This window comes from Ixodes scapularis, unplaced genomic scaffold, assembly GCF_016920785.2.
Source record: "Ixodes scapularis isolate PalLabHiFi unplaced genomic scaffold, ASM1692078v2 ptg002085l_1__unscaffolded, whole genome shotgun sequence".
Lineage (NCBI taxonomy): Eukaryota > Metazoa > Arthropoda > Arachnida > Ixodida > Ixodidae > Ixodes > Ixodes scapularis.
The window spans coordinates 68,739-82,770 of record NW_024610231.1 but is presented as its reverse complement, the minus strand read 5'-3'; the positions used below and the strand labels follow the sequence as shown (position 1 = coordinate 82,770).

At 45.1% G+C, this 14,032-nt stretch overlaps 1 protein-coding gene across 1 annotated transcript; it reads right to left on the bottom strand.

Annotated features, from left to right (window-relative positions):
• Positions 1 to 387: 387 nt before the first annotated feature.
• LOC120849696 (plasminogen-like) lies at positions 388 to 13,053 on the bottom strand. The gene is made up of 3 exons (XM_040221908.3): positions 12,966 to 13,053; positions 3,666 to 3,826; positions 388 to 555 (listed from the first exon to the last, which is right to left on the bottom strand). The coding sequence occupies exons 1-3, from the start codon at positions 13,045 to 13,047 to the stop codon at positions 388 to 390; spliced, it is 411 nt and encodes a 136-aa protein (XP_040077842.3). The 5' UTR covers positions 13,048 to 13,053.
• Positions 13,054 to 14,032: the final 979 nt, after the last annotated feature.

Genomic DNA, 14,032 nt, shown 5'->3' with positions numbered 1-14,032 from the left:
AAATATATATTTTCTGACTGAATTGACAAGGCTGCGAGGCGAGGGACAGCGCCTCTGGCAATTCCCTAAACCGACAGTGCCCACGCCAGGAGACGCTAGAAGCGTGAGCAAATATTGCTGCTGTGACTGACTTTGTTCAAACACCACTCTCGTGTTACACCGTGATCGATGGATAGACCAGTCGATTGATTTTTGGTTGATTCAAAATGTAAGTTGCCGTTTTGTTAGTTCAAGATAGCAGAAAGGTAACTTCTACGAATTAATCCTATAACCCTTGAGGTATGCAAACTCGGACGGCTGTTTATTAGATGTTTCTCGGTTTACCATGCTCATAAAAACACTGCCTATGCCGCATAAATGTGCACGACATTCAGCAAAAGAGGTCCGTCACGGAGTCTCTCCAGCAACTAGCCAAATCCAACGCAGCTGCGTTGAGACCCTCGAGAAGACGCTAGGCTGTTCTGGAGCAGCACATATGGTACCCCACGATGTCATTCCTGCCAGCACGTAGCGGCCGTCAGACCTGGGACACTGCAGAGGTCCTCCGGAATCACCCTGGAAATTAGTATGAATTGGTCTTCAGATTGTCGCGCGAACTAATAAAGGCTGGTTCACACATTGGCATGTGATTGTGACCGTGTGCGTTGTGAGCTCTTGTAATTCCTTAACACACTTGCGCCATCTCTCGGGTAGACCTGGAACCCTTTCGAGTTGCGTATAACTAGACCGGAGGTTTTGCAGCATTTGCGAGATAAACTTTACGGTCCATCTATGAGAAATGGTAGATAATATAGCTTTGGCAATTTCGCCCAAGCCCACGAAAAAAAAAAATAACGCTTAATAAGAGAATGATGCTTAAAAACTATGGATATGTGAAGTGTTTAGGGGCTACGCAAGACATGGCGCTAGTGTGTTATGTCGTCGTAAGCCACCACAAGAGGTCGCAGCGCAGTCGGTCAGTAAAACGGGACTCTGTGCACATGCCGTAAAAGATGTTTCGAGGGTTTTAGGCCCCTGCAACCCAGAGAAAAGTCATGGAAATCTCAAGGCGGATAAGGTATAAAAAGGCAAGAGTGAATACAATAGGAACTGACAACGTAAGAAACGCTAGTAGTGGCGAGTTTTCAACACCTTATTGCTGCTTCTTATCCAATGGGATTGCAGCATTAACATGTAAGAACGCCAAAGAACGAAGCAAGAATTATCAACATAACGACTCACGCGTCCCGCGTTTTCGAAACTGTCGGGGGTCTTGCACATCCTAATGCGCCTCCGATGTCGATATCAGAGTTGCCAGGACCTCGAAGGTCTTGCCCTTGCTAGTACATCTCCGATGTCGATATCGGAGTTGCCAGGACATCGAATGTCTTGCTCATGGTAATGCGTATCCGAAGTCAATATGAGGGTGGCCAGGACCTTGTATGTCTTGCACAAGCTAATGTGTCTCCGATGTCGATATGAGCGTTGCCAGGACCTCGAAGGTTTCGCACATCCTAATCCGCCCCGATGTGAATATCAGGGTTTCCAGGACCTCGAAGGTCTTGAACCTCCTAATGCGTCTACGATGTCAATATCAGGGTTTCCAGGACCTGGAATGCCTCGCCCATGCTAATGCGTCTCCGATGTTGATATCAGGGTTGCCAGGACTTCGATTATCTTGCACACGCTAATGCGTTTCCGATGTCGAAATGAGGGTTGTCAGGACCTCGAAGTTCTTGCATTAGCTAGTGCGTCTCTGATACTGATAATACAGTTGCCGAGACCCGGAAGGACTTGGTCAGCATGTCCAAGCCCTTCCAGGTCTTCGATGACAGTGCTTTTGTCTGCAAACTGGGTAGCTTTTCCTCGCACTCACGTTCTGCTCTTCAATTGTCAGCTCAGTTTTACTCAGGGCACCGAAGCTAACAGTGTCTTGGGACTGCGGTTTTGTAAACGGCCACTGAATGCTGTTTTGATAGGCCTTCAGAACCGGTAAAATGTTTAGTCTAATTAATTTGGGGTACTTTCTTTATTATGGGAATTTAAATGGCTGTTTCTCAACTATTTGACAACAAAAGCACGTGGGAACCACACTTCGTTAAAAAACGCAGTTTAAAGGATAAAACTCGCGTCGGACGACGATGAAACGTTTGGTGGCTTTTTTTGTTTAGCAACCTAACTCATTGAATGTGTGTTTTGGCGGCTGACGCACAATCGAAAGATATTTGACAATTTTATAAAGAAACGCACAACCCCTTCAAACCTGCTTGCTGAGGCCGTTTCTGCGTTTAGGCTCGTAGAGTCCTCTGAAGCATTTTATAGGAACACAATGGGAGACCCCTATGTTATGCAGAAAATATTTGCGCAAATAAAAGCTGCACTTCTCTCAAATGGAACACTGAAGAGGGGCAATGTCGAAGCTGAAAATATCAATGGGAAAATGGCGGCGGACGGAGTTTTCGAATATATGGGTCTCTGTGGCACCAGAAACCGAAAACGGGCAAAAATGGACCTCATTTTCCCATTCAAATTTTCAGAAAATCACTTACAAATTTTGAATAAAATGTCGGATGGGGCTGAGACTCTGGCATCTGGTTGTGACCTCTACTGCTATCTTTGGACAAAGAATGGGCGTTCGGCGATGCCTATTTTATTTTTGCGGTGAAAAAAATCCTGTAGATTTCTTTTTGTGACACCCTGTACAACTATAACTTTCATTTTTAAAATAGCGCTTTCTGTCAATTTAGTGCAACATCAATCATTTGCCTATCCAAGCATGTAATTTAAACACAAATAAACTGAATTTTCAACGGCGTAATTATATCTTCTAGCATTACGATTTTCAATGAAGTAATTGTAACTTTAATCAATAGCGTTTTTAATGAGGTAAATGTAACTTTCACCGATTGCATTTTCAATAAAGTAATTGTGACTTTATTCAGTTGCAATTTACATAAAGTAACGCAACTATATTTAAGTATATTTTTTCTTTATTTCTAGAAATACCTCCCTGGACGTCCCACACCGAAGGGGAGTCGGCGTACGTCGATCAGTCGACTCACGTTGCCCCCATGTGCACTTCGCTACTAACACGAGGGCTGTTTTTCCACCTTCCGATGAACCGAGCAGAAAAAGAAAAAAAAGTTGAGCGGTAAAATTTTGGTACGATGCAAAGAATGTATATACATACCCTGGCTACTTGAGATAATCACCGCACAGATTTAGTACACCTATTATGAGGTGGGACAGCTTTCGGATGCCCTCCCCAACCAAAGGTTGCCGCCTGTACTCTCTTCATTATATTCCGAGTTTAAATAGACCGCCTCTCGCCACAGGTGTGAAAACTATATTAAGGAAGCTGAATGAAGCTTCGCGAAGGACTAACATACCTTCTTGGTGATGGGGGTCAGAGAACAACTACTGTGGCCACAAAAGTTTTAGTGTACACGTGATGTTTCGACAAGGAACACAGGCGGCAACCTATTTAGCGGAGGGTATTAAAGAAATTTGCGATACGTCACAAAAACTGCCTTAATCTGGGCAGTGATTTTGCGGACTAAATAAATATTATAGCTGCAATCTGTGTATATTACACGATTTCCCTTCACTTTATTTCAACCCAATTACGCGAGAATTAAAAAACAAACACAAAAAACCTCGAGCGACACCATGGTTCGATCGCTTACCTGGCATGTCCCTGTTCCACCTTCTTCGGTTCCCGCGCAAATCATTGTGGTTCTGTCGACTGTGTTCACGCCCATGTAGTCCCTTAGACATTCCTTGTATGGCACGATGGGCATGTCTACATATAGCAGATCGGGATTTGTGTCGACTCCCCCTTGGCTTCCTGCGTGTTATGTGACGTAGTCAAACATATTAGCGCGCGTTCTTTGTCGAGGAGAGCAAGGTATAGATTGAGCGCTTTGAACGGCTGAGCTTGTTGGTGACTAGATTACAAGAACAAGAAAGAAACAGAAAAGGACGATGCGCGGAACGCGTCTTTCAATGGTGTGTTTAGTACACCATTTTCTATGAACGTTTATGGAAAATCCTTGGGTGAGCTATCACCCTTCATGGCCCTCTATGGTCAGCCATATAAAACCATAAAACACGCTGTAGCGTCGTACATAATAAATTAATAATATATGTCTTCCAAGCTATAGCTTCTTGACCTAGTAACCGTTACTAGCTTGACCGTTACTACCAACGGTTACCAGGTACTTAGTAACATATGTGAAAAGCTGTTACTAGCTCTTACCTAGTTAATACTACCAGCATTTTTTTTAACAGTGTAAAATAGTCACACGTCTCGTTTTACTGCCAAGCTGTATATGACTGGAAAGTGGAATGTTTTCGTGTTCGTCGACAGAAAACCCACGCGCGTGCCTTATCACCGTTTGCGCACGCCTTACTTCTTAATATGTTGTTTTGACACTTGTTTCAATAAGAAAACCACAAAACAAGTGTCAAAACTATGTGATAGATCAGCGGTTCTCAACCGTCGATGTTTTGCGGACACTTCGTGGATCGGCGGAGATGATGGAGAACCCCGTTCGTGGTGAGGGGAGGGGAAAGTTATAGAATAAATATAATAATGATTTAATAAATGGATATAACTAAGGGCTTGTGGGAAGTAGGAGTAAGTTATCGGTGATACACACGAGAAAACTCGCTTGAAAACAAACATTTCTTCTCAACCTGAAAAACGACAACTTTAATTGCCGGGGTTGAGTGATGAGGCAGGGCTTCGCGGACCCCTAGAATGCCTTCGCGGACCCCCCATTCGAAAACCACCGTGATGGATGATAAGCACGTAGCGCTCCCCGAATACGTTTCTTGGTAAAAAAATTCGGTTGCATAAGCTGACGCGACAACGCCAGCCGTACGAAGTTTTCACTCAAAAACGTTTCGGTAGAGTGCATTTACTTTTCGTTTGTCAATCATTCGATAAAAACACTTGCTGTTTACAAACATAAAATGCCGCTTGCGTCCCAAGCCACTTCCGGTTGCACCGTCATGGGAGGCCTGTTGAGCTCGCTTATGTCACCAGTGCTAGAAAGCATAATTGCTACACGGACAACAAAGTTGGAGATTTGACGAGGGCCTTCGGCTGTAAGTACAATATTACGTATCGGAGGAGGCGAGTTGGTTGTCAAGAATAATTGAAACATTTGAACAGATCTCGCACCGCTCGGTGTTTTGTCGTTCACCTTGAGAATTGGTGGGTTAAACATTTTATGTATACATTCCAAGCAGCGGTGTAAAGGTTGGCTTTGTTCATTCTCTCCATGAACCGGAAGTTCTCTGGTACATCAGAGGCTGGAGCATCACTGGTGGCATTTGTCATAAAAAGTAGTGTGGTAATCGTTGCAGGTGATACCACAGCTTCGCTGTCCAATTACCTTCACAGCGTGGATTGAAGCCTCAATTTTTCGGCTCACGTTTTCGCTGGGCATTTTCTTCGGAACACCAATAACTGGCCTTCATGCAGCTGTTCTGTTCACTCGGTATTGACAGCAGAGTAGACCAGACGGATGAAGCAGTAAAATTTTCAATTCCACAAGTCCAGTAACAGCTATCATCATCATCGTTTCACTAGCGAACGGTGGCTAATTCTTTTTTATTTTAAACAAATATGGTGTATACATGTTATGATCCCTACTAAAGATAAATTTAATTTCAAGCTGTGAATAAACTTAGAAAGAGCCGATGAAAAGCATATTTGTTTTAAGTTTGTACTTTCCCTCTTGCTTTTTTGACTCATCGTGCGCTATGGCGCACCGGGAACTCAAATGACCGTTTGGACCGACGCGCGCGAGCGGGGAGCTTAGGTAGGTTCGTCTGCTGCGCAGGGAGCGAGCGCTTCGTGATCATCTTGTCACTCGGGGTTTTGGTTTCAGTAGGAAACTTGTTATGCTTGGAAGAACTCTTTAAATATACTTTTCGTCGCCACACCGTCTGCTGTGCCAATTGGCACGGTAATTCTTGGAAATGCGTGGTTAAATTTTGGATACCTGAACGAAAGGAAAGGTTCGCTTCTTTCATGATCTGTTGTCAGTTAAAGAGTATTAAAACTCTGGGATAACATAGGGTGGTCATTACCGCAGGGCAATAAACAAGTCTGATGCCTATAAACAAAATATATAATAATGTAACGTAAAAAAACTTGTTAGGCACTTCTACGCTTTTGTTCAGATGGATTTTTTTACGATCGAACGTTTGATTTCTAAACATTTCCTGTAGTAGCTCGTAAGACGCGCGACACGTTTTGCAGTGATCACTGCAGTCAGCCGTGAAATTAAATGACCCACTACAAGTTATTAATCATTTTTTTTTATGTCGGCAGAATTTAACATAGAAAGTAAAATGTCATTTTGCTAGCAATGGATTAGTATATAAAGTCCCTGCGAAGCTTGAGATAGTTTGCTAGCATTGGATTAGAATGTGAAGTCCCTGCAAAACATTGAACGGTTCAGATTGGATAGCTGGCTGATACTGACTCAATGTACAGGTTCCTCCCGAAGTGTATTCAGATGAACATAGGTGATTTGGCTCTTGGGCAAGTCTGTGAAGACTGCGACTGTTCGACCAAGTCAGTGAAGACCAGCTTTACTCATCGAAGCTCTACGCGTCGCAAAAAATTGGCAGCGCCGAACATCACAGAAGATTTTTGTGAGTCACTGTACAAATATCCTGTTTAATAAAAGAAGCGCCAAAGAACAACGAACGAATATTTTATTGCGGCTTCCATGCGTGCGAAGGAGCGAAGAGCGAAACTGCAGGAACCCAGCAACGAGCGAAACCCAAGGAAGGGGGGGGGGGGGGGGGGGGACTGATTGAAAGGGTCCTATAAAATATGGTGGCGCCCTACCTACTGAACCAAAAAGATGGTGCCGCCCTATTTTTTCTGTAGCCCGCCATTTTTGTTTTAGTACCGCCACCAAACCTCGGGAGTTCCAATTGGTGCCGCGGCTGGCCATTTGGCAACCCACGGGTGGTACAGGAAGATGCACTCCTCCGAGTAGACGCTATGCGTGTTTTAGACCAGTTCTGTCTCCGGTTAGGGTCACGCGACTGCAGTCTCCAAGCGGGTGATGAGGCAGAGCACTGTTCCGGCCTGAAGGTCACTGCTTGACAGCACACTCACATAACATTCACTGCATTATCAGCTTTGGGGCGACCTCCACAAAAGGACGCAAATGACAAATCCTCTCGCTGTATTAATTTTTGGGATGTCCCTTGAAGTTTAGCCTTTTGTCAGTGCACCCCGCTGTGACGTTGAAGGCGAGAAAGAGATGGTTTTCTTACTCCCTCCTCTCTTTCTCTTTCCCTAAGTTGAAAGCGTGGTACAGGGTGCGCACTCGCCGGACCAATCAACCGTCTGTCCTTTTTCACTTGACTCCGCTCTCCGCGCGGATAACGGCAGGAGTGGGATCACGTGGTAAAAGATTGACGGATGAAGCGGTGGCGGTTTCCAATCTTAGAATGCTTGCTTGCTAACCTGGTTTCATCTGTGTTGCAGCCTGTGGGGCTGCCGTGGATTTCGGTGGCAAATGCTATAACGCCCGCGGCAATGTGATTGAAGCGTACTAAAACCATCCGTTTTAAAAAAGGCCTATGCGTATATCGGCAACGAGCGATCTTTTCAAAGAAGCCAAAAAAATTCTTGTAGCGCTTTTAGTGTTCGGTTCGCCAAATGAGAGCTTGTGCCACAACCTGTTGAATCTTCAGGGAGCCCTTCCTTCTCGTCTTTCTGTGGTTGTTCTGCAGTGCCCGCGTCCACACATATCTTGGAGTGCATCTTTCAAGTCCGCTATTTTCATTGTAAGGGCTGTGAAACGTACTTCAAGTTTTTGGTGACGATTGACTGTTCTTCTAGGTTACGCTTCCGGATTATATCTCTAGAATTATGCAGTGTCTATTCTCCCGTCAGCCAATTTCCTCCGAATTCTACCGATGGTCGCCTCGTTAGCTGTCTGAAACCTTGTGACAACTGCCGGTAGGATACTGACTTTCTTATTCTATCGGCATTTCGTGGAAACAAATTTTGTTGACAATGTTTTGTGGAGACACATTTTATGGACACACGTTTTGTCGACACTAGCATATCATCGACCCCCGTTACGCGAATTCCACGCTGTGGGTGACATTTCGTCGCGCGTGTATCACTGGAGAGAATTGCGTATTTATCGACCTGCCCGTCACACTTTGCGGCGACAGTATGTGACGCTTCATTATAAAATATTAACCCATTTGGCCCACCCGTACACGCGCTTCAAAGGCGACAGTCTGGAGTGACTTATAGCAGAAAAAAAAAGCTAATCTAGGCTGAGACAATTGGCAGAGGATCTCGAACTGGAAATATTGAACCTAAGGGAAGAGTGTGAGGGACAATATACATGGACAGTGCGAGACCATCGGACCTGCATAGATTATGCACTCGCGTCAAACAGACTTGGCAGGCGTCTTCAAAAAATGGTTGTGGATGAAGAGGGCGAGTGCAGTGCCAGCAGCGACCACAACAGCATCTTCCTGCACTTTGGTACTGTTGGAAAAACTCGGAACTACACGCCGCGCAAGGTTACAACCCTACAGCGCGAAGAAGACATAGATATTGTTGTCCAAAATTTTGAAGAGAGTACTCGACGTGCGCAAGCCCGCAGCTATGATGATTTTGCAACCGGGCTTAGGATAGTCATTGCTAAGCACTCCATCGTAAAGAAGACGGAAGGAAAACGAAACCTTGTTCCATGGTCGGATGTTGAAATTAAACAAGCAATTCAAATGCGACAGGAATCTAACCGGCGACACAAACAAGCGGTAAAGACCTTTGGGAAGAGTCCTTTTACTTTACGACTATGAGAAGAGTACCGAAAGAACAAGGCAATCACGCAAGACATTGTGGAAGCAAAAAAACAAACACACGAATGCAAGGTCATGGCGGAGATTAGAGATGGCGGAAAAGGAGCTGTAGAAAAATTGTGGAGATATATGAGATCTCCAGATGGCAAAGACAGTGCTCCTCAACTCCTTGATTATGACAGTGGAGGCCCAATTCAAGGTGTTGGAGAACTGCTTGAGCAACAACTCTACCTTCTGTTTGGCTCTGATGTGGAAATTCCTGCAGAAAACAGACATGACCAAGTCTGGCCCAACGAAGCGTTCCCATCGATGGCCTCTACAGATGAATATGTAGCCCTTATGGGGCGGCTGCATATAAATCGCGCACTCACGAGATTACACGCGAATACATCGCAGGGCTTGGACGGAATCTCGGCTAAGGTGTTGAAGCTCTTGAAATCAGATTCACGAGATCTAATGGCGCACCTATTTAGTCGCATAGTTCGCGGAGAGGATCCAGTTCCCAGTGATTGGAGACGTGGTCGAGTCACGTTCATTCCCAAGAAAGGAGGCAACAAACAACGATTGAGTGACTATCGCCCTCTCACTGTCACAGCTGTGGTATACAGGCTGTTTGCAAACATTCTCAATTTGCGCATATCCTATTGGGCCGAGAGTACTGGTGTTCTCACGGAACTACAAAACGGTTTTCGAAAAGATCGTCGGCTTGATGACAACGTATTCATCCTGACGCAGTGCATAGAGATCTCGCGGGTGGAAAAGCGGAATCTCATCTGTTGCTTTCTTGACGTTGCTAAGGCATATGACAGTGTCCCCCATTCTTTGATGCTAAAACAACTTCAACAGCTCAACATGCCTGAACCCTGGGTAGGCTTAATACGACGACTATATGATGGCAATCACGTGATGGCAACGTTCAACGGGGTCGCCTCTAATGACGTTCTGGTGTGCAGAGGACTACGTCAGGGCTGCCCGCTGTCACCTGTTCTTTACATGCTCTACACACTAGAACGCACGGGCGTTGGCTTTTCCCTGCAACACACCCTGCATGGAGACGTCGTCAATTGGGGGCTTCCTGGACTCGCTTTTGCAGATGACATTGTTTTTATGGCTGATAGCGGGCCAGACATGAATGTGCTGCTCATTGCCTGTGAAACAGAAGCGACTCGACTTCGACTACGGTTCAATGCCAAAAAGTCGGCAATTGTGCTTTTCTCCGGAGACATGAATGGCCTTGAATCCCTTGATATTCAGAACGCTATGCTCCCTGTTAGTACCAAGTACAAATACCTCGGGGTTACACTAACTACTTCAGCAGATTATCTGGCAGAACACCACCAAAACCTCAAGACATCGGCACTGAGAAAGCGCAATGTGCTTCGTCGAAAGAGCCTGTGGAGCTGCGACCGTTATTTAATAACCCGGGAACTGTGGAAAGCTGTCGCTGTACCAGGCCTCACTTTCGCCAATGCTGTTACATCTGTCCCCAGCGAAATTAGGGAATACCTTAAGCGACGACAAAGAGAGATCGGGCGCCAGGCGCTGGGATGTCACGGGAGATTGCCTAATCAACTTGTACAAGGTGACCTTGGCTGGTCCTCGTTTGAGGCACGGGAGGCCAGCAGCAAGCTGGAGTATTACGCCCGACTGCGACATATGGACGGAGATCGCTGGGCACGAAGGGTTTTTTTATACATTCATTCAAAGAACCTACACACGACATGGAGGAGGCGTACCAATCGACTTGGGACAAAGTACGGCGCCTTCTCGATGAGCGACGAGCCCTCTACAAAGAAAGATTGGGTTGCGAAGGTGAGAGGACAAATTAACACCGCCGAGACGAATCGGTGGAGAGCCGACTTGGAAGAACATTCCAGCGTGCACCTATACGCGACTTTCAAGACCAACATCGCTGCCGTCCGCTGCTGTGGAAACACACTGGGCAGCCGACTCCTTGCCGAGGCCCGCGGTGGTGCCTTACGCACCCGCATGTACAGGCATCGGTACGATGTGAACGTGACCGAAACCGTGTGCAGTGCATGTGGTGAGGTAGAAGAAACTGTCCAACGTTTGCTCCTTGAGTGTCCGGCAATCGTACCTGCGACAGACTCGGCACCCGTATTGAGCAGGCCCTCGGTTTTACGGAGGAGAACAAACATGGTGATGTGCTCAGAGGGGAGGCTCGCGGCATGGTGGAAAGTCGACTCGTGATCCTTCAAAGTGACCACGAACCATTTCTCTGACTTTCTAGTTCATTTTCATTATCTTTCTCTTCATCTTCTTTTATTTAATGGCATGTCTATTTTATAGACGCTCGTTAAAAAGCGCCAGTTGCCGCCAGAAATACATACATATATACATACATACATACTGTCTACGAAGCAATCTACCGATGAAACAGCCAGTCAATAAACGATCTGTCGATGAATTGATTGCCACCACCAATGAGTGGTGACTGCCGGTATCATTTGAGGGAGATTATTCTCCCGGATACCGGGAAAGCAGACACTACACTAGAATTACCCCGGTTCTTAAATCGCCTCCGGTGTATAGAAGCTCAGTAGTACCTCTTCACATTTCGCAGATGGTTTACAAGTTAGTGTTTGTCTACAGAATACGCTGTATGTAATAAAGTTCTGGGAGATTTGAAAACTATATTTTTTGTCTGTTCTACTGCGTGTTTGCAAACACCTGTGCGTGTGCATTTTTAAAGGGTTTCTTCCATGTAAAGATCTTCTGGCTGGTGCCATTCTCAACGTTCGATTGTGCGTGGCGCGCGCTTCACCTGACTTCCGAGGCAGAAAACACGTGTGTGCTGGGCTGTGAATTTGAAAACAGGGAATGGTGCGGGCTCGTTTTTGTGAACTTTACAGTTTTTTTTCTCACATAAATATATGTGAGGAACAAATGCACTGCTGCCAAATGAAACTGATGCGTATAAGATATGCATTAGCCTACTTGGCTGACCTGTTTGACAGGTACGAACTACTCCGTGTCGACTCATTCCAGAGGATGCCCATTTAGGGCTAACAAATAATGTCCGTCCTGAATATTCGAATGGTGCCTTCCTTCAAATGTGTGGACACGCGCCAGGCCAAGCAGGCGTCCGTATCAAAAGGGGCACCCGTATCCAACGGGTACCATCTCAAACGGGTAACGTTTCACACGGGTACGGTACCAAACGGGGATCGTTTCAAACCGGTACCGTTTCAAACCGGTACCGTTTTAAGCGGGTGCCTGTATCCTATAATCATGGTTGATCCAAACGGGTCGACCAGTTTGCCACCCGTTTGATTCAAACGGGTCGACACGTTTGCCACCCGTTCAAAATCCAAATGTATTTTTTTTTGTTTAGTAGGGCAAGGCGCGCAAAAATGATATTCAGGATTGCATGTTTTCGTTAAAACTTCAAGGTGGCGGGAATTTACCCTTTTTAAAAAATTCATCAGGCAACACTGGCGGCCGAAATATTTTGAGCATAGCTGCCTGGCCGAAGCGTACGATTGAATTCAAATTCACTCCGGGCGCTGGAGGTGCAGCACTTGCGTCTAATGCATGCTCAAATTAAATGCCCACAATATGATGGCTTCGGAGCAGCTATATACTAAAAGGCTTGTACTTAACAAAGACGAGTATATTAAAGATCTAAAATCAACCGTTACTTGCTAGTTCGTTTATACCAGCATATTGGGGGTCACCAGTCTTAACATGCACTGGGCCAATGCAAAATTATAATCTTGTCTCTTGATGATTTCTGCGGTTTCACATATTCAAAGATTCTGGTTTGCAATCAGCTAATCTCAAATAGAAAAAATGAAGTGGTTCGTAATAGAGTTTAGTAACTGACAGCCCACGAAAAACAGGATCTGACTAGTCTTAAGCGTGTTATTATTGTTTCTTAACCAATAAGATGGCGTCCTCAGTCAAAAAGAGCGATAAGAGTTTGACAAAAGCGAACGCCACAAGATTTTTTTACAAACATGTACAACTTTTGTTTATCATAACAAGGCGTTTTCCAACCAAGTGAAGACCGTGTGGATCCATTTAGTTGATTATATATACGGTATATTTAAAAATGTTTATATGTGGCAATTTCGTTCAATGCGCTGCATGAAATTACTCACTGTCTTTGGTAAGTCCCCATCCACTGGCAGTGCAGGTTTCTCCATCAAAGTTCTCGTAATACGAGGGAAGGCAGATGGGCATGAGATCCTTCTCTTCACCATCGAAGTCCAGAACCTTGTCGAGCTTCAGTATTGCGTAGTCATACTGAGTTGTCCTTGAATTGTAGAATGGATGAACTGTTATCTGGGTTTGTGGGAGAAAAACAAAGTTAAAGCGTATACCAAGAACCCTTTTAAGCGACAGGAAACCGCCTGCAATATGGTATGTTGAGTTTGAGGGCGATAACCTAAAAACGTAGGAGGCGTTCCGCGAATAACGGATCGAATAAAATAGGAGTGCGTCATTCCGAACAAACACGGGAAAATGAAAAAGGAAGTACTCCAGTCAAATTTCAAACGAGATTCAGCCAGAAATTTCTAAACATGCTCAATTTCATCATCATGGTTGACTAAATTGCGTGTAGCAGCAGCAGATATCACCTTTTTTTTTGTTTACAAGCAAAATTTCTTCTTTGAACTAGGTCTCAAGAGTAGAGATGCTGCGAGACATGTTAACGTGCCACTTCCCCAGCTGTACTAGCTCTGTATCCTGTTCGACGTCCCGTCATCACATAAACGCTTGAACGAGAACACCAAACTCCTTTAATTTAGTGTACAGAATGAGTGGTATAATATATACCTCTCTCATGTGGCAAAAGGAATGTCGGACAAACAGGCAGATATCTGGACGATCGGCTGCGAGAGCATCAAAACAACACAAAGAAGACTATCTCTGGCCATCTATGGTTCCACAACCGAGACCCCCAGTTCAGAAAATCCACTGTGTTTCGGCGAGGGGTGGTGACCCTTCAATTAAAGAAAATATTTCTGTTATGAAGATCGCGCGACTCGATGAAAGGTGTGTCAGCGCCCCTTCCGTTTCTTCATCCGGCAAAAAAAACAAAAAAAACTATGCTACTTGGGGATGAAGTCAGGTTAATAAGGGCAGATTTACAAGTTTATGCCGTAGTCTTGCTTCTTACGAAGAAGTAGAAAAATATACCGGAGTTGTTAGTCAGCGTTCTGTT